Source organism: Corvus cornix, chromosome 26 (assembly GCF_000738735.6).
Source record: "Corvus cornix cornix isolate S_Up_H32 chromosome 26, ASM73873v5, whole genome shotgun sequence".
In the NCBI taxonomy this organism is placed as follows: Eukaryota; Metazoa; Chordata; class Aves; order Passeriformes; family Corvidae; genus Corvus; species Corvus cornix.
Window position 1 is genome coordinate 2205088 of NC_046354.1, and position 27816 is coordinate 2232903.

Below are 27816 nucleotides of genomic sequence, written 5' to 3' on the forward strand. Positions count from 1 at the left end.
CGCATCCCTCCGGCTCCTCCCGCATCCCCGGCCCCGCCGCCGCCGCCGCAGCCGCTCGGAGCAGGTAGGGCCGCGCCGGGGGCGGAGGGAGCGGGGGGAGCGGGGGGCTCCGCTCGGCTCGTCCCGGGGTTTCCCCGCTCAAAAAATGATCTTTTATTTATAAGTATAGGTCTGTGTATCCATAATTTCCCCTCCCGGCGGAGATGCGGGACCCGCTCGCGTTCTCGGCGCTTTCCAAAAGCTGCGGCTCAGCTTGGGGCTGCTCCAGAGCACCGGGAACCCCAAAAGCGGGGGGGAGGGAACGCGGGGCTGCCCCTTCCCGGGGCACGCTGTGGGATCGGGGGTCTTGGAATGTCCCCTCAGGCAGGGGGAGCGGGAATTTGGGGGGGTTGGATGAGCGGAACAATGAAATGGTGCCCGAGGAACGGCGAAGTTGGTGCTGGGGAAAGAGGACAGGGGTGCGGGGGGGTCCTGTCCCCTCCCGGCGCAGGGGGAGGGACAGGGATGGGGACAGGGATGGGGACACGGGGATAGAAATAGGGAAGGGATGGGGACGGGGGTCACAGGATCCTAGAATGGTCGTAAGGGACCTTAAAGACCCTTTAAGGGGTCGTTCCAACCCCCCTGCCCTGGGCAGGGATGCCACCCTCTGGATGGGGACAGGGGCAGGGACAGGGACAGGGACAGGGACAGGCCAGCCGTGGTGTGAGGCTGAACAGGGTCGGCTCATCCCAGCCCTAAAACCCCACGGTTTTAGGGGCAGGAAGCTCTTGTGAGGATGCTGGGGGGAATCTGGGATCCCTGTGCTCCTACAGGACGGTCCTGCGGATCCCAAAGCTGCGGGAATGCTCCTGGATAACAAATTCCAGAGGTTTGGGAGCTGCTACCCTGGAGCGAGGGAGCTCCATGGGCTCCCGGCAGCCGCTCGTGTGTGTGAGGCCGAGCACGGCTGGGATTGTTCCCGGGATCTGGGCCGGGCTCGGCGAGCACCAGCGTGACCAGGAAAATCAATCCTTGCTTCCCAGAGCAGGAGAGACAGGATAACAGGGAGCTGTGGGGTGAGGGAACGTTCCTGGAGCCCGGATCCCCCAGGAAAACCAATCCTTCCTTCCCGAAGAGGGAGGAACAGGGTGACAGCGAGCCGTGGGGTGAGGGAACCCGCCTATCCCGGATTTCCCAGGATAACCGCCCCATCCAGGCACCTGCCCCACCTCCTCGCCTCCGGAGCACCCTCCTAAATTCCAGAGGGAGGCTGGGGAGAGGATCCAGAGGATCCAGAGGATCCAGAGGACCGGCCGTTCCAGCCCTTCCCTTCCAGCCCTGCAGCCGGGCGTTCCTCGCCTGCTGCAGCGGGAGCAGGTGCTCCGTGTGGGAGCGTTGCCGGGATGCACTGGGATTCACCGGGATTCACCGGGATTCACCGGGATGTGCCAGCCGGAGCACAGGGATACCCCGGGATGGGAAGGGCTGTGCAAGGCCGGGGGGTTGCAAAGGCTTGGGGGTCCCTGCAGGGAGCAGCAGCAGCATTCCCAGCCCCATCCCGCTTTTCCATGCCTGTGTCCGGCCTGTGCCTGCGGCGTGTCCTTGGGATGTGGCTCTCTTCCACGGCACGGGAATCCTGCGGGATGAGCACCCTGAAAGGGCTGGGGGTGCACCCCGGGATGATCCCTGTGCTCCCTGCACCCCCAGGATGATCCATGTCCTCCCTGCATCCCCGGGATGATGATCCCTGTCCTCCCCACATCCCTGGATGATGATCCATGTCCTCCTTGCATCCCGGGAGCAGCTGGCTCCGGGAGAGGAGCCCCATGGCAACAGGGAAAGGGCTGGAGCATTTTCCATGGATACAGCAGCGGGATCCATCCCCCGGGGCCGCCCCGGAGCGCCGGGGAGGGAGGGCGATCCCAAATCCTGCTGCTGCTTCCCAGCGCATCCCGGGATGCTTCCCGAGCTGTGCTTCCCATGGATCAGCTCTCCGGGGCGGTTTTGGGACGTTTTTGGAGTGGTTTTGGGGTGGTTTTGGAGCGGTTTTGGGGTGGTTTTGAGGCGGTTTTGGGGTGTTTTTGGGGCTGCAGCCCCTCCTGTCCCTGTGCCCCTCCTGTCCCCTGTGCCACCGGCGCCGGGTGGGTGGCAGGGAGGAAGCCGAGATTTGCATAGGACACGGGTGGTGGCAGCGGGGACAGCGCGACGCCACCCCCAGCGTCCCCCTGGGGGTCCCCCGGAGCCCTGGCCCTGGTTGGGGGCTGGGGTGGGGCGGTGAGTGATTCCGAAAGTCCGTGGGTGTGACACGGCGACAGGCGAGCATCAGCTCCCGCTCCCGCACCTGCACTTGGAGGGCGATTTTGGGGCTCTTCCGTGGGGTTCTCCCAATCCTTGCTCCTTGTGCTGCCCCAGCTGGGAAGGGAAGGGGCTGAGCCGCCCGCTCGGATGTCCCCAGCCCTGGTGACATCCCCTGGTGGCAGCAGGAGCCCTCAGCGTGGCTTTTCTCCAGCTGCTGTTGGCTCTGTGGGGTCGAACGTGCTTCCCACCCCATTCCCGTGGCAATTCCAGCCCCACCGAGCTCCAGCGGGATGCAGATGTTTGTCTTGGAGCCGAGCGCGGAGCTGTGGCTTTGTCAGCCACGAAATTCCGTTCGGAGTTTGTTGCTTTTGGGTTAAAAGTGGATTTTCCTCTGTTCCCCTTCCAAAAACCCGGCGCTGCCAGCTTTTGGGATTTCTGCTTTTCCAGGAAAAGCTCACAGCTGCCAGCAGGGCCCGGAATGCCAGGGAAGGGAACATTCCCAGCCTCTCAGGCCCCCGGAGTCGTTTTTTCCAGCTGGAAAGCACCAAAATCCCTGGATGAGCCGGTGCTGGGGGGCCAAGAGGGACCGGGAACGGCACAAATCCTGCGGGAGTTGTGGAGCTCATTAGGAGCCATCTGGTCCTACAGAGCCTGGGGCCAGGGGGGCCTCTTGTAGGGTGGGGAGGGGTGACAGGTCTGGGGGGTGACAAAAACCCCACAGGGCTGGGAGGGGACAGCGGGGATCGGCCGGGACTGGCCTGGGGACAGCAGGGATCGGCCTGGGGACAGCAGGGGGGGTGAGGGTGCCCATCCATCAATCCCTCACCTTTCCCTATACCCAGGGTATTCCCAGACATCCATGGGCTGCCCACCCGTTCATCCCCACCTTTCCCTATTCCCAGTGCCCATCCATCAATCCCCCACCTTTCCCTATTCCCAGACACCCGTGGGCTGCCCATCCATTAACCCCTCGCCTTTCCCGGTTCCCAGGAGGCCGGAGCAGCAGGATGCCGTTCTCCTGACCCTGATCCCGATCCCGGCAGGATGTCGGGCCCTGGCGAGCACTGGCCGGCGCTGGAGTCGGTGGGGCTGAGCCGCAAGGAGCTGGCGTTGGCCGAGGCGCTGCAGATGGAATACGACGCCTTATCCCGAATCCGCCAGGACAAGGAGGAGAGCCGGGCCAGGAAGGAGCAGCCCCAGGAGCGTTCCCTCATCTCCTGGGACGACCCCGCTGACAGGAACGGCTGCGGGGACAGGAACATCAAAGCGGCGCGGGGGCTCTCCGGCTCCGACCCCGCGCTCAGCTACAACGTCCCCGCTGTCCCCGAGGGTCCCCAAGCGCCGCCCGGGCCCAGCCCTCCCCGGCCGGACCCGCAGCCCTGGCGGAAGGGCCCCCTGAGCGGGGATTACCTGTTCATCCTCGAGGGCTCACAGCGCGATTTCCTCGGGGAGCCCCTCAACGGCTCCGAGCCCCACGACGGCGGCGGTTCCCCCAAAAAGCTCTCGCCGCCGCCGCTGCCCCCCCGGCACCCACTGTGGGGCTGTCCCGAGGGCGGCCAGCGCTCGGGGAAGGCGTCCCCGCTGTCCCCCAAGGGCCAGGGCCAGCCCAGGCAGGAGGATCCCTACGGCGTGGACGCCATCACCTGCCTCAACCTCAAGTCCACCTACGAGTCCGAGGTGCTGCGGGAAAATTCCCGGGGCTGGAAGGAAGGCAGGAGCATCCTGGAGAAGGAATCCAGCGGGAAGCCGGTGGCACGGAGCAAGACCATGCCCCCGCAGGTGCCCCCGCGGACCTACGGACCCCGCTCGGGCAGCAGGAAGAACCTGGCGCCCAACAAGAACCGCAGGATCTCCGTGGAGCCGGTGAGAGGCTTCCCTTGCTGGCCTTGGAATTGGGGTGGGAAAGGAGCTGGGAATTCAGCGCTGGGATGTCCTGGAGCTGCGTGTCCTTCACTCCGGGCGGGTTGTCCTTGTCCCACCCTCGTGGCTCCTTGGAATGTTGTGTGGGATGTGGGAAGAGGTGTCCGAGCATAGAGACATCCCATGAGCCAGCCCTGCCCAGAACCCCGAAACTGGAGGTCCCATGGGCCAGACCCTGGAACGCCCACGGCAGGGGCAGAATTCCAGCTGTGGCACAGCAGAGCAGGGGATAAAAGCCAGGAAAAGTCCCCTTCCTCAGGGACCTGGGCTCACTCTCCGGGTCACTCGTGGCTCTCCAAGTGCCAGAACCTCATTAGGAAAGAGAATTAAAATCTCCTGGAGCAGCCGCGGCATTCCCAGCTCCTCCCGGGAGCCCTTCCCGGGTTGATCGCTGTGACAGAGCCGCCTTTGTCCCCAGCAGGACAGCAACAGAACCCCGGGGACCCCCCTGGCATGGCGGTGCCACCTGCCCTGGGTGGGGACAGCAGCGGGCAGCGTCCCCTGCGGCACCCCCACGGCCTGGGGACAGTCCCTGCCCATCCTGCTGCTCCTCAGCTCCATCCCTGCGGGATATCCCTGGAAATGGCCACTTTTGGGAGGGCTCTGGGGGTCTCCCAGCCATGGGTAAGGGGCTCAAACCCCCCCTGTGCTGGCCACATCCCCCACACCACTGCAGGGCCACCTCTGTCCCCTCCGCGGTGGCCCTGGGGTGGCACAGGCTGCTCCAGCGGGTGGTCCGGTGGTCCCCATGGGGGTGGGCTTCAGGCTGGACCCCCGGGGGTGGCCCCCAGCTGACGGGCTCGTGTCCTGCCCCCCAGGTGGCCCCCCGGCCGCACTCCTTGGCCAACGGCTACGAGCTCTTCGAGGTGTCCGAGGAGCGGGATGAGGAGGTGGCCGCGTTCTGTCACATGCTGGACGTGTGAGTACCCAAACAAGGCAAAAAACCCCCCCAAAACGGGTGAATTTGGGGGGGGGGGGGGAGGACAACCCCCCCACAAATCCAGCAGGATCCCCGATCCATCCCCGATTCCTCAGGCTGCGCTCCAGCTCCGGCAGCACGGATTATTCCGGGACGGGCCTGGTGTGGAATGCCGTGAACCTGAGCCCGGAGCAGCTGGGCCACGGTGTCAGCCTGAAGGTGACAGTGGTGTGTGACAGCCTCAGGGAGCCCCTCACCTTCACCTGCGACTGTGAGTGTGATCCAAGCCCCCAGGAAAAGCTGGAATCCCGGCATTCCCGCCATTCCCAGCGTTCCCACCGTTCCCCACAGGCTCCTCCACCGTGGACCTGCTCATTTACCAGGCCCTGTGCTACACCCATGATGAGCTCCACGCCGTGGACGTCGAGGATTTCCTGCTCAAAATCTGCGGCCTGGAGGAATTCCTGCAGAAGTGAGTGGCTGTGGATAATGGAGGGGGGGGAAAAAACGGGGAAAATCCATCCCAGGCACTCCAGGGCTGATCCCGGAGAGCACAGCAGCCGGAGCTTCTCCGCTCTTCTTCCTGCCTCTGGAGCCTCTCCTGCCAAAAGCGGCGTGTTGGGAATGTGGCTCCCGGCGGCAGGGTGTCGGTCAGGCTGATCCCCATGCGCCTGGAAAACGGGCTGGGAAGCTGGGAGCTGCCAAAAATGCTTTTTGGAGGAGAATTCCTAAAAGCCGTGTCAGGAAGCGGAGCCCGGCTTCTCCCAGCCCTGGATAAATCCCAGGAGAAGGAGCGAGAGGGATGCGGGATTTCAGGAACACCCGGGCAGTGCCAGGGATGGGCAAAGGGGATCCCATCCCTCCTTCCCTCCTGCCTTTCCTGGAGGAATTCTGCCTTTCCAGAGGGTTTGGAGGCTGGGGAGAGTTCTCTGCGGAGGGAGAAGCAGCAGCTGCGGCATTCCCGGCCTTTCCCGGGGCTGGAGCCAGCTGCTGCCGCTGGAGAGCTGCCCCTGGAGCCAGCCCTGCCGCGGGAATTGGGACCTAAAGGGACGGATGGGAATGGCTTGGGATCGGGAGAGGCTTTTGAGGGAGCCCAGAGCTGCTCCTGGCACCCCGAGGGGCTGCAGGGCCACCAAAAGAGGATTCAGGGCCATCCCAAGGGATTTCAGAGCCACCCAAAAGGGGCTTCGGGGCCACCAAAAGGAGCTTCAGGGCCACCTCGAGAGGCTTCAGGGCCACCTCAAGGGGTTTTGGGGCCACCCAGAGGGGATTCAGGGCCACCCCGAGGGGCTGTTCCCAAGGGTGCTGAGCCCTTGTGATGCCAAACAGCCCCATCCACGTGTGTCCAGCTGTGTCCAGCTGTGTCCAGCTGCGTCCAGGCGGGCACAGCAGCCCTGGGGCGCTCAGAGCTGCCAGGGCCGGATCCATCCAGCTGTGGATGAATGAACCCCATTTTCTAGCGGGGAGCAGCCCCCTGGGCACGGAGCAGACCCCACGGGACATTTCCTGGTATCTCCCGGGGCCCTCAGAGTTCTCTGGGAAAGCCCCGGGACACAAAGCCCCTTTTGTGGCCGATCTTTTCTTCCCACATCTTCCCGTGGCCCAGGAGATGCTGGAAGTGCCAAAACCCTCCCTGCGGAGCTGGGCAGGCGCTGGAGCTCTGCTCGGCATCCCGAGCCGCTGTCACAGGATTCCTGTGGGATTTATCCAGGGCTCCACCAGCTCCTTCCGCCCGGAGCCAGCAAAGGAAGCGGGGCTGGAGGGGTCCTGCTCCAGGGAGGCTTCCCCGGGGGATCAGCATGTCACTCCCTGCTCCAGGGTTTTCCCTGCCATTCCCAGCTCCAGGGTTCACCCCAATCCCACTCTCAGAGCATCCTCCAGCCCCTCAGATTGCCACAGATCACTGGAGTGGGTCCTGCTCCAGATCCACTTCCCACACCAGTGGGATCAGGATGTCATTCCCAGCTCCAGGGTTCTCCCTGTCATTCCCAGCTCCAGGATTCCCTCTGTCATTCCCAGCTCCAGGGTTCTCCCTGTCATTCCCAGCTCCAGAGTTCTTTCTCCCTGTCATTCCCAGCTCCGGGGTTCACCCCAATCCCACTCTCAGAGCATCCTCCAGCCCCTCAGATCCATGCCCTGCTTCCCACAGCTCCCTGGGCAGGTCCTGGCGGGCTGGGCTCCTCCACACCCAGCTCCGGCGCCAGGCCCGGCTCTGGAGGGGAAGGAGGGAAAACAATTCCTCATTCTCTGGGTTTCCTGGTGCCACAAAGGTCCCTGCGCAGGCGGGGCGGCCACCCTGAGCTCTGGCCAAGGCTGCCTGGGTGTGGGATATTGGAATGGGGTATTCCAGGCAGGATTTGGGGGCATCCAGGCAGGATCTTGGCATGTGGGATGAGCGTGTGGGGCTCTCCCTGCATGTTGGATATCCACGAGCACACCCAGCCCCGCAGGAAGTTCAGCCTCGCTGGGAGCCCCAGCCAAGACTGCCTGGCCATGGAATTTTGGGATGGGGCACCCCAGGAGGGATTTTGGGGCACTCCAGATGGGATTTTGGGGTGTGGGATGAGCCTGTGGGGCTCTCCCTGCATTCTGGGAAGCCAAGAGTTCACCCAGCCCTGCAGGAAGTTCGGCCTCGCTGTGAACCCATCCCAAGGCTGCCTGGCTGTGGGATTTCGGGATGGGGCACCCCAGGAGGGATTTTGGGATGGGATTTTGGGGTGTGGGCTGAGCCTGTGCCCTTATCCCTGCAGCAAACACGCCCTGGGCAGCCACGAGCACATCCAGCACTGCAGGAAGTTCGACATCGACATCCGGCTGCAGCTGCTGAGGAGGAGGGGGGTGCGCAGTGACCTGGCCCGCACGGTGGGTGTGGGACACTGGGGGGGTCAGCGGGGTCAGTGCCACCTCCCTGCGGCCGGAGCGGCCCCGCTCAGCCTCTGTGTGTCCCCAGGCCAGCGATGACCAGAGCCCCTCCACCCTCAACCACTACATCCACCTGCAGGAGCGGCCCATCAAGCAGACCATCAGCAGGTACGGCCGGGGGACACGGTGGCACCGTCCCCAGGGGCACACGATGGCACTGTCCCCAAGGGCACACGGTGGCACTGTCCCCAGGGGCACACGGTGGCACTGTCCCCAGGGCACACGGTGGCACTGTCCCTGGGGCACACGGTGTCACTGTCCCAGGGGCACACGGTGGCACTGTCCCAGGGGCACACGTGGCACTGTCCCAGGGCACACGGTGCACTGTCCCAGGGGCACACGGTGGCACTGTCCCCAGGGGCACACGGTGGCACGTCCCGGGCACACGTGGCACGTCCCAGGGCACACGGTGGCACTGTCCCAGGGCACACGGTGGCACTGTCCCAGAGGCACACGGTGCACTGTCCCAGGGGCACACGGTGGCACTGTCCCCGTGGGGCACACGATGGCACTGTCCCCAAGGGCACACGGTGGCACTGTCCCAGGGGCACACGGTGGCACTGTCCCAGGGGCACACGATGGCACTGTCCCGGGGGCACACGGTGGCACTGTCCCAGGGGCACACGGTGGCACTGTCCCTGGGGCACACGGTGGCACTGTCCCCAAGGGCACACGATGGCACTGTCCCCAGGGGCACACGATGCACTGTCCCAGGGCACACGTGGCACTGTCCCCAAGTGTGCCCCGGCCAGGGCTGAGCGCTGTCCCCTGTCCCCCAGGCAGGCCCTGAGCCTCCTCTTCGACACCTTCCACAACGAGCTGGACGCTTTCCTGGCGGCCGAGGTGAGGGCAGGGATGGACGGGGCGGTTTTGGGGTCACTTGGGGGTCACTTTGCCTTTGGGGTGGGTTCTTTTCTCTTTTGTTTGTGGGATTTTAAGGGTGTGTCAGAGAAAGGAATCCTGGAATATCCCAGATCCATAAGGATTATCAATTCCAACCCCTGGCCCTGCCCAGACACCCCAAAATCTGTGCACTCCTGGGAGTGTTGTTCTGGAGCGCTGGCAGCTTCAGGGCCGTGCCCATTTTTTGGGGAGCCTCTCCAGTGCCCCACCACCCTCCGGGGCAAAACCTTTCCCAAAAATCCACCTAAAAAGAGCAGAAAATCAGGAAAACCAAGGCACAAACTCCGCTCCCAGTGCTGGGGATGTGCCGGGGACCAGCCCTGCCCCCTCGGCTGCTGTGGGGTCCCACTCCAGCCCCTCTGCCCCTTCCAGGGAGATTTCCCGCTGAAGGCCGAGCGGGTGATCCAGTCGGTCATGGCCATCTGCAACGCCCTGGCGGCCGTGGAATCCCAGGAAATCACCGCAGCCCTCAACCAGATGCCGCCCTGCCCGTCCCGCATGCAGCCCAAAATCCAGAAGGTGAGCGAGGGGCACCTGCAGGGCTCGGCCAGGAGCTGGGAGGGGGGAAAAAAATTGTCACATCTGGCTCCATTCCCTCCTTTCTCCTCATGGAAAATCCCAGAATAACCGGGAGCAGGCCTGGATCTGGCAGCTCGGGGTGGTTATGTAAAATCTGCCTTGGCAGCGCCAGGCTGGAGCTCAGGGGGTTTTCTTGTGGTTTTTCTCTTTTTTTTTTCTTTTTTTTTTTGTGGTTTTGTTTTGTTTTTTGGTTTTTTTCCCTCCACAGGATCCAAATGTTCTGGCCAAGAGGGAAAATCGAGGTATTTCTCTTCTCCTGCTCCCCCTTTCTGGGCTCAAGTTCGTGGTGCTTTTCATCTTCAAACCCCTCCTCCCCCTTCCATTCTCGAGGCCAAAAACGGGTTGGAAACTGGTCTGGTTGAGAAAAAAAAAAAAAAAAAAAGAGGATTTTGGGGGGTGTTGTTGCTCCTTATGAGCTCCAAATGGGAAACTTGGGATTCCCCCTACTCCAAATGGGAAGTTTGGAATTCTCCCCATCGTTAATCCATCCCTGGGTGGGGGAAACCAGTGTGGGGGTCCCAAATGCAGATTTGAAGGAAGGATCCCTGAGGGACTGGTGGATCCATGAGGGACTGATGGATCCCTGAGGGATTTATGGATCCATGAGGCACTGATGGATCCATGAAGAACTGATGGATCCCTGAGGAACTGATGGATCCATGAGGGATTTATGGATCCATGAGGGATTGATGGATCCATGAGGGACTTATGGATCCATGAGGGACTGATGGATCCATGAGAGACTGATGGATCCATGAGGGATTGATGGATCCATGAGGGACTTATGGATCCATAGGGGATTGATGGATCCATGAGGGACTGATGGATCCATGAGGAACTGATGGATCCATGATGGACTGATGGATCCATGAGGGACTGATGGATCCATGAGAGACTGATGGATCCATAAGGGATTGATGGTTCCATGAGGGACTTATGGATCCATGAGGAACTGATGGATCTCTGAGGGACTGATGGATCCATGATGGACTGATGGATCCATAAGGGATTGATGGATCCATGAGGGACTGATGGATCCATGAGGGACTGATGGATCCATGAGGGACTGATGGATCCATAAGGGATTGATGGATCCCTGAGGAACTGATGGATCCCTGAGGAACTGATGGATCCATGAGGGATTGATGGATCCATAAGGGATTGATGGATCCATGAGGGATTGATGGATCCATGAGGAACTGATGGATCCATAAGGGATTGATGGATCCATGAGGAACTGATGGATCCCTGAGGAACTGATGGATCCATGAGGGATTGACGGATCCCTGAGGGCCTGATGGATCCCTGTCCGTGTTTCCCGCAGAGAGGATCGTGGAGAGCCTCACGGCCGCCATCCTCAACCTGGTGGAGCTCTACTGCAGCACCTTCAACGCCGACTTCCAGACGGCCGCGCCCGGGAGCCGCGAGCTGGGGGTGGCCCAGGAGGCGCGGCTGCTCAGCTGTCCCCTGTCCTTCACCGTCTACGCCACCCACCGCATCCCCATCACCTGGGCCGCCAGGTAAGGGGCTCACCTGGGTGAAATCCTCCCTTCCGAGTCGTGTTTCTATCCAAGGGATTCCCAGGAATGTTGGGAATAAGGGGTGAGACACCCCCCGAGCGTCCCGGGTCGGGATTGAAGGGAAGGAGCCGTGGTAAAATCAGGATGTTCTGAGTGGGGAGGGTGCGTGAAAGGCGCTGAGGGTGTGGCAGGGAAGGGTTGTGAACCGTGGGATATCCTGAGTGCGGAGGAAGCATCAATTCCAGCTCCTGGGATTCCCCAAGGTCCCGCAGCGTGCCTGGGAATGCTGGCACTGGGACACCCCAAAATCCCAGCATGTTCCTGGGAATGCCGGCACTGGGACACCCCAAAATCCCAGCATGTTCCTGGGAATGCTGGCACTGGGACACCCCAAAATCCCACTGTGTGTCTGGGAATGCCGGCACTGGGACACCCCAAAATCCCACTGTGTGCCTGGGAATGCTGGCACTGGGACACCCCAAAATCCCAGCATGTTCCTGGGAATACCGGCACTGGGACACCCCAAAATCCCAGCATGTTCCTGGGAATGTTGGCACTCGGACGCCCCAAAATCACAGCATATTCCTGGGAATGCTGGCACTGGGACATCCCAAAATCCCAGTATATTCCTGGGAATGCTGGCACCGGGACGCCCCAAAACCCCCGGCTGCTCCCAGGATCGCTGGCACTGCCAGGCACGGTGGCATGTCACCGCCGCTCGGGCCGGGCTGGCTCATCCCGCCACACCCGGGGGCCACCGGGGGGAGGTGACAGATGGCCCCACGCGGCGGCCCCGCGACAGCGGCGTGGCCCCTTTGTTCCGCTCCTCGGTGCCCGTGCCTGGCGCGGGGGGGGACCGGGAGGGACCGGGAGAGGACCGGGAAGGGGGGGTTGGTGACAGCGGCGCCGGCAAGAGCCGCCCCGCCGGGGACCCCTCGCCTTTGTCCTTGTCCTTAATGTATTCCCGTGGTGAGTGGCTCCGAACAAAGCCCCGAGCCTGGGAAATGCCGCCAGCCCCTGACCCCCGCGCCCCCAGCCCTGCCCGGATTGTCGCTCGGCACCTGCCACATGGCACGGCCCCCCGTGTGCCGGAATGCTCCGTGCCATATGGCGCTGGGGACACCGGGGCTGGGGGGGAGGAGGTGTCCCTGTTCTGCCCCCCTTTCCCACCCTCGGGGCAGGATTTAGGGGCTCCGGTGGCCCCACGCGGCTCATTTGGGGTTTTTTTCCCGCAGTTATGAAGATTTCTACCTCTCGTGCTCCCTCAGCCATGGCGGGAAGGAGCTGTGCAGCCCCCTGCTCACCAGGAAGGCCCCCGTCCACAAATACCTCTTCCACCTCATCATTTGGGACCAGCAGTAAGGGCAGCACCCCGGCCCTGGGGTGGGCACGGGGGGCGCGGTGCCCACCCACGCTGCCTTCCTCCTCCTCCTCATCCTCCTCCCCTGCTCCTCTCCGCGCCGGTTTTTGGGTGTTGGAAGCTTTGGTGTCATCCCTGGGAATAGCACCCGGATCTGCCCCCGCCCTGGGAAAGGGGATCTGCTCCCAAAATAGCGCCGGGAGCAGGCGGGGAGGCCGCGCTGAGCCCTCGCCACGCCTGGCATCTGCCTGGCATCCACAGCGGCCTGGGGAGGGGAGGTGGGGATGGGACTGGATAATTTTAGAAGGCGCCGGTGCCCCCAAGGACAGGCGCCCGGCGGGACGGCGGCGAGCAGAGCGATCCCGGGATCAATCCCCTTCCCGCGGGATGTAGCTGCCACCCCGGGCTCCCTGGGAGCGTCAGAGAGGAATCCCAGCCCCGGGGTCCCACGCAGCACCCTCGGGGTGTGGGGCAAGGTCAGTGCCCGGCGGGGGCTCTCCGTGGAGGGCCCCGTTCCCTGCGGTCACCTTCCCGGGACGGAGAGCGTGGCCGGACTTCCCGGAGCTGGGACAGCACCAGCTGGCTGTCCCCAAACCTGCAGGGTGTCTGGCCATGGCATGGGACTTCCAGGGACACCCCGGTGCCAGCAGCAAAGGTCTCAGTGGGGCTGGGCTCTCCTGGGGCATCCCAAGGAGGGGACTGGGAGAGCCCATCCCCGGCTCCCTGAGCCCTCAGCCTCTCTCCCGCAGGATCTGCTTCCCGGTCCAGGTGAACCGTCTGCCCCGGGAGACCCTGCTCAGTGTCACCCTGTTCGCCGTGCCCGTGCCACCCCCGGGCGGCTCCTCCGACGCCAACAAGCAGCGGCGGGTCCCCGAGGCCCTGGGCTGGGTCACCACCCCGCTCTTCAACTTCAGGCAGTACGTGGGGTGTGCCAGCAGCCTGGGCATGGCGAGGGGCTGGGCTGGCATCCCTGGGGGGGTGCAGGAGGGTCCCCAGTGCCATGGGGTCCCCAGAACCCTGGCGACAGTGAGGGGCTGGGCTGGCATCCCTGGGGGGTGCAGGAGGGTCCTCAGCACCTTGGGGTCCCCAGCACCTCAGGGCCCCAGTGCTGTGGGGTCCCCAGTGCCTCAGTTCAGCACCGGCAGCGGTGCCACCCTCCTGCCCCAGCAGAGGGACCCCCCAGTGCCACCCTTTGTCCTCCCCCAGGGTCCTGACCTGCGGGCGGAAGCTCCTGGGCTTGTGGCCGGCGACTCAGGACAACTCCAGGGCCAGGTCGAGTGCCCCCAACTTCAACCAGCCCGACAGCGTCATCCTGCAGGTACCTCCTGGCATTCCAGAGGCACATTCCCCCCTCCCAAAGCTCCACGTGGGGGGTCCCCTCACCCTCTGCCTCTGCCCCTGCCCCAGATTGACTTCCCCACCTCGGCCTTCGAGGTGAAGTTCACCAACCCGCCTGCGGCCGAGTTCAGCCCCAGGTACGAGTTCGGCAGCCTGGGGGAGGAGGACCAGCGCCAGCTGCGGGAGGCCATGCAGAAAAAATCACTTTATTGGTAAATAAACCTGGGGGTGGCATTGTCCTGCTGGGGGCACACTGGTGACATCCCCCAGCACGCACAGGGGGTGTCCGAGGGTCTGATCCTCCCTCTGGGGCTGCAGCTGGAGTTTTCCAGAGCTGGGTGCTACCGGTTCTCCCGTGCTCTGCCCTCCCTGCTGTCCCTCTCCACGGGGACAGCTGACCGGTCCCTTGGCCAGCCTGGCACGGCCGAGCCGGCCGGAGTTGTCCAGGGGGATCAGGTGTCAGCAGCTGAGCAAAGTGCGTGGGGTGCTCGGCCAGCGGGGCTGGCTCGGGGGTCCCTGGGCAGGGGGACAGCCAGGGACAGCTCAGTCCCCCCTGGGCACAGGGCCTTGGGTCCTGGCTGGTCCCCAGCAGTGTCCGGCTGTCCATCAGCCCCTCCTTTCCATGGGTAGGGCCATGAGGGGTTGCAGGGAGAGCTTGGGGGGGATTTACTGGGGTTCCAGTAAGTGGTGGGGGCAGAGGGGACACGCACCCCATCCTGCCACTTCCCGTCCCATCCATATGTTTTGGGGACACAGGGGTGCCACCTGCCCACCCTCCCACCCCTATCCCACCCCGCCACGCCCTCCCTGACCCCTGTCCCCATGTCCCCGCAGGCTGACGGACGCAGACCGGCAGCGGCTCTGGGAGAAGCGGTGCCACTGCCACGCGTCCCCCGGCACCCTGCCCATGCTGCTGGCCAGTGCCCCCAGCTGGGACTGGGGCTGCCTGCCCGACATCTACGCCCTGCTCAGCCAATGGACCTCCATGAGCCACCAGGACGCTCTGGGGCTGCTGCACGCCACGTAAGCCACCCGTGGGTTGTGGGGACGATCCCATCCCATGTGGTGGTGGCGGGAGAGCACTGTCACCCCACGGGACATGTCCTGGCTGCAGGTTCCCGGACCAGGAGGTGAGGAGGACGGCTGTGCAGTGGATCGACTCTATCTCGGACACGGAGCTGCTGGATTACCTGCCCCAGCTGGTCCAGGTGCGTGGTGGCACCGGGATGTGCCACGGGGTGCCCACCAGTGCCACCGTGCCCCGACACTGTCCCTGGCGCAGGCCCTGAAGTACGAGTGCTACCTGGACAGCCCCCTTGTGCGCTTCCTCATGAAGAGGGCGATCTGCGACCTGAAGATCACCCACTACTTCTTCTGGTGGGTTTGAGGGGCTCTGGGAGTGCCGGGGGTGGGACTCCCCACGTGTCCCCAAGCCGGGGGGCACCCTGAGCCCGGCCTGACCCCGCGTGTCCCTGAGCAGGCTGCTGAAGGACGGCCTCAAAGACTCCCAGTTCAGCATTCGGTACCAGTATCTACTGGCGGCGCTGCTGTGCTGCTGCGGGAAGGGGCTGCGCGAGGAGTTTGACCGGCAGTGCCTGTTGGTCAGCACGCTGGCCAGGCTGGCACAGCAGGTCCGGGATGCTGCCCCGTCCGCCCGCCAGGTGGGTGCCGGGGTGCCGGGAGGGGTACAGAGGGTGCTGGGTGTCAGTCCCCTGTCCCATCCCATGCCCACCTCGTGCCATGCCCATCCTATGCATGTCCATCCTATCCCGTGTCTGCCGTGCTTTTTGCCCGCTCTATCCCATGCCTACTCCATCCCATGCTAACCCTTTCTCATGCCCACCCCTCTCTCTCCCATCCCATTGCATCCCACTGCATCCCATCCCACCCTATCCCATCCCATGCCCACCCACCCCATTCCCACCCCGCAGGGCATCCTGCGCGAGGGCTGGAGGACGTGGCGCAGTTCTTCAAGGCCCACGGCTCGTGCCGGCTGCCGCTCAGTCCCAGCCTGCTGGTGAAGGGCATCGTGCCCCGGGTGAGTGCCATCCCTGGGGGGCTCAGGGGGCTCCTCTGCCCGCTCCTCTGTGGCCCACCCTGACCAGCTGTCCCTCGCTCCCGCGGCAGGACTGCTCCTACTTCAACTCCAACGCCGTTCCGCTGAAGCTCTCCTTCCAGAACGTGGATCCGCTCGGGGAGAACATCCGGGTCATCTTCAAGGTGAGCCTGGTGCCCTTGGCCATGCCCAAATCCTGCCCCAGCCCTCCGAGATCACCCTTGCTGCTGGCTCTGCTGGCTCTCCCCTGGCTCTGACGGCTCTGGTGGCTCTTCCCCGGCAGTGTGGCGATGACCTGCGGCAGGACATGCTGACGCTGCAGATGATCCGCATCATGAACAAGATCTGGGTGCAGGAGGGGCTGGACATGCGCATGGTCATCTTCCGTTGCTTCTCCACCGGCCGCGGGCGAGGTGAGATGGAGTTTGGCTGTCCCCAAGGCTCACCAGGCTCCGGGTGGGGCTGGGGATGGCTCGGGACATCCTGGGGTCTGATCCCACCAGCCTATCCCTGTCAGGCAGTGGTGATGGGTGGGTTGGTGGCAAAGGGGGTCAGGGTCTCGCTGTTTGGGGTTGGAAGGGTCTCACCCCGCTGTCCCGGCCACCAGGCATGGTGGAGATGATCCCCAACGCCGAGACCCTGCGAAAAATCCAGGTGGAGCACGGCGTGACGGGCTCCTTCAAGGACCGGCCACTGGCGGACTGGCTGCAGAAGCACAACCCCGAGGAGGACGAGTACGAGAAGGTGAGGGAGAGTCCCTGCTCCTCGTGTCCCCCATTCCAGGGACCAGCCCCTCGCTTCCCATCACATCCATCCTTTCTCCACGCTTGTCCTTCCCTCCCTCCTTCCTCGCAGGCTGTGGAAAACTTCATCTACTCCTGCGCCGGCTGCTGTGTGGCCACCTACGTGCTGGGCATCTGTGACAGGCACAACGACAACATCATGCTCAAGACCACGGGCCACATGTTCCACATCGATTTCGGCCGGTTCCTGGGCCATGCCCAGATGTTCGGCAACATCAAGAGGTGAGAGAGGCCCCTGGGACCTCCTGCCCTCTTCCCTGCGGAGGGGGAAGCTCCCTGTCCTTGTCCTGGTGGTGGGTGACCTCTCCCTCTCCACGTCCTGGTGGTGGGTGACCTCTCCATGTCCTCATCCCAGCAGTGGGTGACCTCTTCCTCTCCATGTCCTGGTGGTGGCTGACCTCTCCCTGTCCTTGTCCTGGTGGTGGGTGACCGCTCTCTGTCCTTGTCCTGGTGGTGGGTGACCTCTCCATCTCCATGTCCCAGTGGTGGGTGGACCTCCCTCTCCTTGTCCTGGTGATGAGTGACCTCTCCCTCTCCATGTCCCAGCAGGGGGTGACCTCTCCCTCTCCATGTCCCGGTGGTGGGTGACCTCTCCCTCTCCTCATCCTGACCCCCATCCCTGCTCACTTTGTGTCTCCTGTCCCCCGGCGCAGGGACCGGGCGCCATTTGTCTTCACCTCGGACATGGCGTACGTCATCAACGGCGGGGACAACCCCTCCAGCCGCTTCCACGACTTCGTGGACCTGTGCTGCCAGGCCTACAACCTGATCCGCAAGCACACCCACCTCTTCCTCAACCTGCTGGGGCTGGTGAGAGCCGGGGGGGCCACAAAATTCCCCTCAGCATGGCACAGGGGTCCTTTTGTCCCCTGTCCTCATCCCTGTCCTCATCCCTGCCAGATGCTGTCCTGTGGCATCCCCGAGCTCTCCGACCTGGAGGACCTCAAGTACGTCTACGACGCGCTGAGGCCGCAGGACTCGGATGCCGATGCCACCACCTACTTCACCAGGTAGGGGCCATGTGTGGGTGACACAGCCGGAGCGGCTGGAGGCTCCCTCGGATGGTGGCACTGAGCACGCGGTGGCCTCATTGCAGGTTGATCGAGTCCAGCCTGGGCAGCGTGGCCACCAAGCTCAACTTCTTCATCCACAACCTGGCACAGATGAAGTTCACGGGCTCGGACGCCCGGCCCACGCTGTCCTTCGCCCCCCCGCACGCACACCCTCAAAACGTCCGGCCGGATCCGCGACGTCTTCCTCTGCCGCCACGAGAGGGTCTTCAACCCCAGCAAGGGCTACGTGAGTGGGGACAGCTGGGGACAGGCCCAAGCTGCGCTCAGCGTGCCCCAGGTCCCCATCCCACGTCACAGCCCCACCTCTCTGCAGACCTACGTGGTGAAGGTGCAGCGGGACAGCCCGGGCGAGGTGACCTTCGTGCAGCGCACCTTCGAGGAGTTCCAGGAGCTGCACAACAAACTGCGCCTCCTCTTCCCCTCCTCGCTGCTGCCCAGGTACCCTTGCAGCCCCCCAGACCTCCAGGGGCCCCCCAGAGCCCCCCAGGACCACCCTGAGTGTCCGTCCCCGCAGCTTCCCCAGCCGGTTCGTCATCGGGCGCTCGCGGGGCGAGGCGGTGGCCGAGCGGCGCAAGGAGGAGCTCAACGGCTACATCTGGCACCTGATCCACGCCGCCCCCGAGGTGGCAGAGGTGGGGACATGGGGTTGGGGAGGTGGGGACAGCACCAGGGCCACCAGTAAGGTGGGGAAACGCTTGGGGACAAAGCACCTTGTAAAGCATCGGCACGTGCCCCGGTTTTGGATGGCGGGGTTGTTGTCACCGCTGTCACCACTGATGTCACCTCCTGGCCCCACAGTGTGACCTCATCTACACCTTCTTCCACCCCCTGCCCCGGGATGAGAAAGCGGCTGGAACCTACCCGACCCCGAAGCCGGCAGGTGGGGACGGGGTGATTTTGGGGGGTGATGGCAGGGGGTGACATCAGGGGTGTCCCATTCCATCCCATCCCTCCCGTCCCCCTCTCCAGACGCCACGTGGGCTCGATCCCTGGGCAAGGTCGGCGGGGAGGTGAAACTCTCCATCTCCTACAAGAATAACAAGCTCTTCATCATGGTGATGCACATCCGAGGGCTGGTAGGACCACGGCGCCCGTGGGAGCAGGGTGGGGGCCTGTCCCCATCCCTGCGCTCACGGGGTGTCCCCACTGTGCCCCACAGCCACCCCTGCAGGACGGCAACGACCCCGACCCCTACGTCAAGACCTACCTGCTGCCTGACCCCCAAAAAACCACCAAGAGGAAAACCAAAGTGGCCCGAAAAACCTGCAACCCCACCTACAACGAGATGGTAGGCGGGACGGGGACGGATTCGGGGCATCCCCGGGGACCGTGGCTGAGGGTTCGTCCCGTTGTGTCCCACAGCTGGTGTACGACGGGATCCCCCGGGGGGACCTGGAGCAGCGGGAGCTGCGGCTGAGCGTGCTGAGCGAGGAAGGCTTTTGGGAGAACATCCTGCTGGGCGAGGTGGGAATTCGCCTCCGGGACCTGGACCTGGCTCAGGAGAAGATGGGCTGGTTCGCCCTGGGCTCCCGCGGCCACGGCACCCTCTGAGTCCCCCCACCCCGGGAGCCCCGGGTGGTGTCCCCGAGGGGCACTGCCCAGGGGTCTCCTTTTTTAAGTTTACCTTGTGTCAAGGGAGCAACGCGGGGAGGGAGGGCCGGGGCGGAGCGTGGGGCGGTTCGGGGGTTATTTCTTCCTTTGGGATATCCGTATTTTAATTTTTTTTAAATAACGAGTAGCGTGAGCACCGGGGCACAGGGGAGGGGATGGTGGCACAGAGGGGTGGGGGTGGGGTGTGTGTGGACCCCCGCACCCTCCCCCCTCCACCCCAAGGAACCGGGCAATTCCCACCGCGGGGAATTCGCTCCCAAAGGAGAGCGGCGTGGCGGGGTGCCCGTCCCGTGGGGTTGCCGGCCACCCTTCCTGTCCCCGTGCCCTGGGGACATCCGTGTCCTCCGCGCCTGCCACCCGGCCCCGGGGGCGGGCTTGGTGCCTGTGGTGCTTTGTTTACAGCGACAGCTCCGTAAACGGACGAAATGTTTCTCAGGATCGAGAATAATTAACTTTAACCTTTATATTAAAAGTTTTAAATATTAAATCTGGTGGCGATTGGGGCGGGGGGGCGGCGTGGCTTCTTAGGGGTGGGGGAGTTGGGAATCTCCTGCATTGGGACCCTCCGGTGTCGGGAGCCTCCTGGCTGGAGACGGGAATGGGATAAAAAAAGGGGATGAAAGGCACATCTGTCCACACCTCTGCCCGCACGTCTCCCGGCAAATTCACCGCACATCTGGGCACACATCTGGCCGCCGCACTCTCCACCACGCCGAGTCCTGGGGGTCTGCGATCCGCCTCCCTCAACCCCCAGGGTCCTCCAGCTCCTCTCCCAGTGCGCTCCTCACCCACCGCTGCCCCTGGGGCTGACAAAGTGTCCCCAAAGTGTCCCCAGAGTGTCCCCAGAGTGTCCCCAAAGTGTCCCATGCCCAACCCCGGGGGGCACCGGGGGGCACCGGGGTCCCCCCGCCGCCCCCCCCCCACCCCGGGACCCCGCCGCGCCGCCAGGGGGCGCTGCCGCCAGCCGCGCGCTGGCTGATGCAATCCCCGCGGGGCGTGGCCAAGCGGGAAGTGGGCGGGGCCTCGCCGACACCGCCCAATGGGAGGCGGTGACGCGAGTGGGCGGGGCGGAAAGGGTGACGCCCCTCCCGTCCCTCCGGGGGCGGGGAGCGCCGAGGCGGCGGCGCCGCCATTTTGTGCTGAAGCTGCCTCAGGATGGAGTCGAAAGCAGAACCGGAGCTGTCCGCCGCCCCCCGAGCCTTCAGACTCGCCGCCCCGCCACGGAGCGCCGCTCCACACGCACCTCCGCAATCGCTGGCAGCGCTGAACGGCGCCATGGAACACAGCGGTCGCGAACGCGCCGGCCCCGGCTTGGGATGGGCCCGGTTGGGCCTGGCCGCGGCCTGGCCGAAGCTGGCGGGGCCCAACGCGGCGCCCGCGGGCGGCTCGCCCCAGCCGAGCCCGCCCTTCTCGTGGCTGCGGGTGGTGTCGCAGCTGCTGTCGCCGCTGCCCGCCCTCCTGCAGCGGCTGCTGCCCGGCGCCGCGCTGAGCTCCGCGCTGTGCCCCGCCAAGGCACCGCCGCCGCTGGTGCTGCTGCCGAAGGCGGACACCTCGCTGGACTGGGTCGAGGAGGAGTCCCTGGAGAAGCGGCCGGAGGGCGGCCCGGAGCCCCCGGCAGGGCTGTGGGAAGCCGGGCTGGTGCGGAGCGGCCTGGGAGCCCTTCCCATGGACTGGTACGTGCTGGGCTTGGAGCAGGGCAAGAGCCACCTGCCCCAGCCCCTGCGAGCCGAGGGCTTGCCCGAGGCTGAGTTCCTCCGCAGCAAGCGCCTGGCGTTCCTCCAGCGCTGGCATCTGCCCGTGCCGGACCCCGACCATGGCTACCACAGCCTGGAGGAGGAGCAGCAGCAGCAGCAGCACCGGGGTGTCCGCCGAGAAATGGGGGAGCAGCGCGGCGATGCTGGGGATTTGGAGCAGCCCGAGGATGCAGGGAGACAGCCTGGAGGCGTCCCCGTGGAGCAGGAGGGGCTCCGGGATGCGGCTGAGGAGGGAGAAGCCTTGGCTGAAGAGGAGGGTGAGGACTCGGAAACAGAGCAAAACTTCCCAATTTCCACCAGACCTGCCTGTGCGAATAAATTAATCGATTATATCATCGGGGGAGTATCCAGTGGGGAGGAGAGTGAGGATGAGGAAGACTGGGATGATGATGATGATGATGATGGGTTTGATAGCGAAGACCTGCCCTCGGACTCAGAGGCCGACAGCCAGGACGGGGAGAGGCTTCATCTGTGGAATTCCTTCTACAGCTTGGATCCCTACAACCCTCAGAATTTCACAGCCACCATTCAGACGTCTTCCAGCGATCCGGGAAAGGTAATGTCGGACATGGAGGAGGAGGAGGAGGAAGACTCGTGGGCAGAGTCCTCTGAGGGCTCTCCTAGTTCCGAGGAGGACGAGTGGGACTGTGACAGCGTGGATGAGGCAGAAAGCTGGAAACTTTGGAACTCGTTCTGTAGCTCGGACGATCCCTATAACCCTTTAAATTTCACGGCGGCCTTTCAGACAGCGGAGAAAAAAGGGACGCCGGGTTTCGAAGGGGCAGAGAGGCCGAGTTCTGTCACTGCTGAGCACTTCGCCGTGTGTAGGGTGCAGCTGGAGAAACACAACTGCGGGGTCACTGACTTGGGGCAGCGCGGGATTCTGTGCGGGGAGAAAACTGCGAATTCCAAGCGGAAAAAGGTACAGATTCTCCTCATAATTTTGTGTTTCGGGATTGTTATTAAAAAAAAAACCAAACAAAAAACAACAACCCCACGCTGCGCCAAGCAGGGGGCGGGGGTGAGGTCACTTGTGCCAGCATTCCAGACCGTGCTTCCATATGTGCTGATTATTTCCCTGGAATGTTGTGTCTCATCCTTGGCACGTGATGGGAAATTTTGAGACACCGGGGTAATTAATTTCTTCTGTAGGCTCTCAAGTTGGGTTTCCGTTTTGAGGTGTAATTTTCGTTCTGTTTCTCTTGCGGCTTCGACGTCAGAGAAACTCCGGGGCTGGGGGTGTAAATTTTTCCCTGAGAAACTCCAGAGCTGTGAGGGGGTTTCCCTGGAAAGCACCAGTTTCGGTTAAAAGGAAGTTATTAGGTTGGTTTTCTTTTTAACCCAAGCAGGCGTGTCCGTGTTCTGGAGTAAACTCAAGTTTCCATACAAACTATCCCAATACTCCCATTTTTCATTTAAGAGAATATTAAATATTACAACATTTATATGATAAATATATATAGTTATTTATAGAACAGTTATTTATAGTAGGGATGTCATAAAAAACTGGACTTTTGAGCCCAAACCGGCAGTGTAATTCGATTTTTTGAGGGATTTGGGCATGCCTAAATCCTGTACTAGGATGCAGAGAAATAGGAATTCGTCCTAAATTTTTGTGGTGCTGCAGATGTTCAGGGTGGATACCTCAAACATCTGGATGAGGGATGGTGGAACAAGTCTTGCAAATAGAAAATATGCTTCATTCTTAAGTGTTTCTACAGCAGATACATTTATTTTCTCCCTTAACTTAGATTAATAATTAATTTAGAGTGCTCCCAAGTCCCAGGGCTGCAGCTGCAGCAGGAATTTTTGACCCAGCTGCTGCTGGCGATCCCGTGCCGTGGTGAAAGAAGGGATGAGCTGGCTGCAATATCCCAAATGATGTCAGAGCCTCGGGAATTGTGCCCCAGGCTGGCTCAGACTGATGTAAAAAGGCTGCAAGGTGGGGACGGGCTGATGTAACAGCTCCTGAAGCAGGTGCTTGCATCAGGGCCAGCCACAACAGAGCACAATCCCCAGGTATTCCCGGGAATTCTTGGGGTCATTCCTCCAGCTCAAGGCCATTCCCACTTGGAATCTTGCAATATTTACGCTCCTAAAGCCATAAAAGCTGGGAGCGTTTGTTGCACTCAGCACTGCTCTGAGGGCACGTGGGACCTGCTGGCCCTGCTCCCACAGAGACCTGGGATCAGGGGATTTCTGGATCCTCAACTGCTGATTATTTTTGGAGTCATCTCTTCATCCTATCCTTGGACATGACACGTCCAAGGCCGGGTTGGAACAGCCTGGGACAGAGGGAGGTGTCCCTGCCCGTGGAATGGGATGAGCTTTACATTTCCATGTTTTTTCCTGCTTCCAGGAGTATTTGTCCCACAGCAGAGTTTGTTTTTGAGGAATCAATCCTGTTTCCAGAGGTGCTGACAGTTCAGTTTGTGCCTTTTCATAGCTAAATGCAAAGGCACAAATAGTTCAGCAGGAGCCTGAAATAAGCTGGGTTTAACTCAGACTTAAATCCTTACTACAGTCTTCATCTAAACCCTGCCAAGTGGAGATCCTGAGCCTATAAGTTCCTTTATTTACTTAAAATAGCTTAATAGCTGTTAAAAATACACACTTTCGGTGTGTGTATTTTTAATTTCCTTTCGTCAGCTCCACCCCCAGCTGGAAATGGAGGAATTGTTGCAGTCACGTAGGGATGAGTGTGTTCCTTCCTTATCTTATTCCGGTTCCCGTGGTGACTCCTGGTGACTCACGGGGCTCTTGACTCAACAGCCGTTCTGCCCTTTATTTTTGGGGGGGTTTGTTACGTAACCCGCAGCAATCCCAGCCGTTTTCCTGGAGCACATTCCCAGCCTGGAATGTCCTGGCACGGCCCTGGCTGAGGTTACGACCCAGGGAACGCGGTGTGAGTTCACAGAGGCCTCTTCCAGCGTAGGGGAAGAGGGGTCTGGAACACAGGGGTTGGAAGAGGGTATAAGGGAATTAACAGGGGGGTTTTGCAGAGGTTTTTCATGTACTGCCTTTTTCTCTGGCAAAGTGTAACTTAGTAACAGGAGAGGAAAGAATTTTGAAACTGTTTCGTCTCCTGCACGCCTAAGAGAGGAGAGTTTTCTCCCCACCTTATCCCAAAATTCAGCAGATCTTATGTCCTCGGAGGTCAGATTAGGAAAGTACTGAAAAAGCCATCGTACAAAAGATTGAACTCGATTTTTAGGGTATTTATGCCCAGTTAAAGAAAGGTAGCTTTGAACTTGGTGGTATATTTCTCTATGGTGTGCAGAAACCTCAGATCCCATTATGAAAGCAACACCACAAATCCTCAACCCCAACTCACCAAAAAAGGAGGAAAAAAAAAGAGAAAGTTTGCACCGGCACCAGTTTAAGACAGGAGCCCCTAAACCAGCAGGGAAATACTCACCAGAATTCTGGATTTACCACAGGAAAGGGGGCGGCCTTGAGTAACTCTGGAGTAGCTGAGGAGTATTTTAGTCCAGGCAAGTCAGCAGCTGGGTGGTTTTAAAGCTGAAGGTGAAACATTCTGGGCAGGAATGGGGAGTAAATCATGGAATCATGGAATTCCAGCTGGTTTGGGTTGAAGGGACCATGAAGCTCATCCCATTCCATGAGCAGGGACACCTCCCACTATCCCAGGATGCTCCAGCCTGGCCTGGGACACTCCCAGGGATGGGGCAGCCACAGCTTCTCTGGGAATTCCATCCCAACTCTTCCCTACCCTCACAGGGAAGGATTTATTCCTAATATCCCATCTAAAGCAGCACATGGAATCCTGGAATTGTTTGGGTTGGAAGGGATCATCCAATCCCACAGGCAGGGCCACCTTCCACTATCCCAGGCTTCCATTTTACCCATTTTACCCATTTTACCCATTTTACCCATTTTCCAACCTGGCCTGGAACACTTCCAGGGATGGGATAACCACAGCTTCTCTGGGAATTCCATTGCAGTCCGGAATTTCTTCCCAATATCCCATCCAGCCCTACCCTCAGAGAAAATTCCTGAACCTTCCAGCGCTTTTAGGTGTTTAAGAACTTTCATTGAAAACCCAAACCATACCCATTTAAAGTTCCATTTGGTGAGAATTCCTGACTCAAATCCTTCTTTTTTCCAGGTCACATTCCTTGAAAAAGTGACTGAGTATTACATAAGCAGCGAGGAGGACCGGAAAGGGCCCTGGGAAGAGATGGCACGGGATGGATGCAGGTTCCAGAAACGCATCCAGGAGACTGAGGAAGCCATAGGATATTGCCTGACCACAGAGCACAGACAGAGGGTATTCCATAGGCTCCAAGAATCCCATTCCCAGAGGACTGATCCCTTCTAGCACCTTAAAACTCCTGGAAGTTGCCTGACCCTTTAAATTAATGAAACCTCTGAATGACAAGTGGCAGCTGCATGTGCTGAAATGGGGAGAAAAAGTGGGATTTTCCTTTTTCCCACTTGGATATTGAACAAAAAAATTCCTGTTTTGCTCTCCAGATAAAATCCCTGGAGCTCCCTGAAGGGTGAGGGTGCTCTAATTGCATTCCTGTTAATTAGCACTTGAGAGAACCAGACTGCTTGGGGTTCAATCCATTCCCAAAAAATGCCTTTTCCTGCCATACCTTGGGAAGTGGGGACTGTTCAGTTGGATTTTTGCACTTTGGAAAAGAAAAGGAAAAAAAAAAAAACCAAAAAAAAAGCAAAACCTATTTTGAAGGAAATATTTATGGGGTTCATTCCCTGGAATTGCAGTTTTGATTTAAAATTCCCTGAGGAATGTGCTGGTGGGGGTTTTTTTTGTGCTTTTCCATCTTTTCCACCTTCTCCAAAAGCCTCATTTATAAAAATCTCTTCCCTTAAGGGATTTTTTCCCTGCTTTTTGCATGGAATAATCCAATGTTGGAGTGTTCCTGGAGCTTTTTGAGGTGTGATTATTCCAGTCAGGAGCACTGGGGAGGCCTCTGGTGCGTCACAACCCCTTTGGTTCGATTGATTTGAAATAATTCCCTCCTCCAGGATTATTCCAGAGGGTTCTGGCTGCTTGTGCACCAAATTCCTTGGCTTTTAGGGCAAGGAAATGCCTCATCCCAATCAATAATTAAAGCTTCGAGGTACTTAATGAGGCTGTGGAAGATGCTTGAATTTAGGGAGGAAAATTCCCTAATTATTTAATTAATCTTTGCTGTAATTCTGCTTTGGGAGAGGGTTTGAAATGAATTTTTATATCCAGTCTGCTTGTCCTGATAATTTGAAGGAGAATTATCTTGGGTTTAAGGAAATTCATGGCGAAATTTTCCTATTTTCTTTCCCAAAAAATCAGTATTAACTCTGTGTATCTGCACTGGGGTCACCAAAAACATTTCAGTGGGAGGAGAAAACTCTTTATTTATATTCCTAATTTAAAATATTAAATTATTTTAGTCAAAAATCGTTGAGGGGAAAAGGGGGATTGGAGCTGGAGGTTGGTGTGGGAATTTTCCAAGCAGCTCACACGAGGGAATAAAACCAGAAAAATTCCAATGTTTGCACAAAGTTGGGTGAATAAATCAATTATTTGTTCAGCTGGCCAGAATAATTTCCCTTTTGTAGAGCAAAAACCTAACAATGCTTTAATTTTATCCTTAATTACTTCCATTTTTAATTTGGAAGAAAACTACGGGGAGAAAATGATTTATTCCTGTTTTATCCTGGCTTAAAAAAATCCCAGAATTTTGGGATTTATCCTTTAATTTTCTTGCCAGAAGTGGCTCCTTTGAGTTGAAAAAATCACCTTTTTGTGGTGCCAGTACAACATTTAGGGGATTAATTAAATTAGAGTTGTGTGAATTCGAATGGAGCCCAAATTCCAGCTGCAAACGCCATTTGCCATCCCCAAAACATTGGATTCTCCTTTCGTCCAAAAAAATTCTAAATTGGAATCACACCCTCAAATCCTGAGAAATCCACTTGGAATTTCGGAGGATTTTGCTGTCTCACTTTGGATCTGCTTTTTAATTTAGGGGAAAAGTGGAATTCCAAGAGGAAAAAATGTGTGGCTTTATGGTCAGTGGCGTTGACAATTCCAAGTGCTCCCAGGAAACCACACTACACTCATTTTTCCATGGATCTCCCAGTTCATTTTTTCCCATGGATCTCCCGATTCCTGGGATCTTTTGGGAACGTGGTGCTTCAGTTCTTCATGGACAACTCGGATTTCTTGGTGCTTGGGAGAACCTTGGGAGCGCTGGGAATCGACAGCTGCCGATGTTTGCTTGGAAAAACGGAGAGATTGGATCGAAACAAGGAACAGCTGCTGCTTCCAAAGGGCTGAAACCTTGGAAAAAAGGAGGGGGTTTATCCATCTGCAGCATGTCCAGCATTCCCACTGCTTGGATGAGCTTTTCCCCCCCCCCTCCAACCTCCTGGTTTCCAGGTAATCCAGCGGGAGATGGAATGGAATGGACACAAAAATCCATCCCTGAGCATCTCAGAGCTCGGCGTCCCCCTTTTTCCTTATCAAATCCCTTCAAAAGTGTGGGGTGAGGGGGTGAAAGCAACGCTTGGAGGGCTTTAAATCAAAACTGTGATCAGCAGATTTTATTTTTGTATCGTTTCGGGAAAAGTTGGATTTGGCTTTCTATGGATTTTCCTTGATTTGTGGCCGCTTTGTTGGGTTTTTTCTACCTAAAGTTCTATTTCTGTACATAAGAAACTATTCAGGACTAATCTGTGCGTTGTAATAAAGAGATTTGCAAGATAAATCGGGTTTGATCCGGGAAAATTTGGGGGGGAAAAAAGC

At 59.9% G+C, this 27816-nt stretch overlaps 2 protein-coding genes across 2 annotated transcripts; both read left to right on the forward strand.

Moving 5' to 3' along the window:
* The first annotated feature begins 7 nt into the window (after positions 1 to 7).
* On the forward strand, positions 8 to 19787 carry PIK3C2B (phosphatidylinositol-4-phosphate 3-kinase catalytic subunit type 2 beta). The gene is given in 35 exon segments (XM_039565380.1): positions 8 to 64; positions 3271 to 4143; positions 5019 to 5119; positions 5236 to 5390; positions 5471 to 5591; positions 7870 to 7981; positions 8070 to 8149; positions 8821 to 8884; positions 9317 to 9463; positions 9732 to 9765; positions 10848 to 11043; positions 12279 to 12401; positions 13153 to 13320; positions 13610 to 13721; positions 13811 to 13953; positions 14576 to 14764; positions 14856 to 14949; positions 15024 to 15118; positions 15222 to 15402; positions 15673 to 15688; positions 15691 to 15779; positions 15869 to 15961; positions 16081 to 16210; positions 16405 to 16541; positions 16653 to 16822; positions 17254 to 17410; positions 17501 to 17610; positions 17697 to 17808; positions 17810 to 17899; positions 17987 to 18111; positions 18188 to 18305; positions 18472 to 18553; positions 18643 to 18749; positions 18833 to 18961; positions 19036 to 19787. Coding segments are annotated over 34 exon segments (4788 nt in total). The 5' UTR covers positions 8 to 64; positions 3271 to 3324; the 3' UTR covers positions 19225 to 19787.
* Positions 19788 to 20394: 607 nt separating this feature from the next.
* Positions 20395 to 27778, forward strand: PPP1R15B (protein phosphatase 1 regulatory subunit 15B). The gene is made up of 3 exons (XM_019288888.2): positions 20395 to 21960; positions 25168 to 25329; positions 27038 to 27778. The coding sequence occupies exons 1-3, from the start codon at positions 20440 to 20442 to the stop codon at positions 27092 to 27094; spliced, it is 1740 nt and encodes a 579-aa protein (XP_019144433.2). The 5' UTR covers positions 20395 to 20439; the 3' UTR covers positions 27095 to 27778.
* Positions 27779 to 27816: the final 38 nt, after the last annotated feature.

Coding starts and splice junctions, on each gene's coding strand:
- PPP1R15B (XM_019288888.2), top strand. CDS start 20,440: ATGGAGTCGAAAGCAGAACCGGAGCTGTCCGCCGCCCCCCGAGCCTTC. Junction 21,961..25,167: donor CGAATTCCAAGCGGAAAAAG/GTACAGATTCTC, acceptor TCTTTTTTCCAG/GTCACATTCCTTGAAAAAGT. Junction 25,330..27,037: donor CCACAGAGCACAGACAGAGG/GTATTCCATAGG, acceptor TTTTTAATTTAG/GGGAAAAGTGGAATTCCAAG.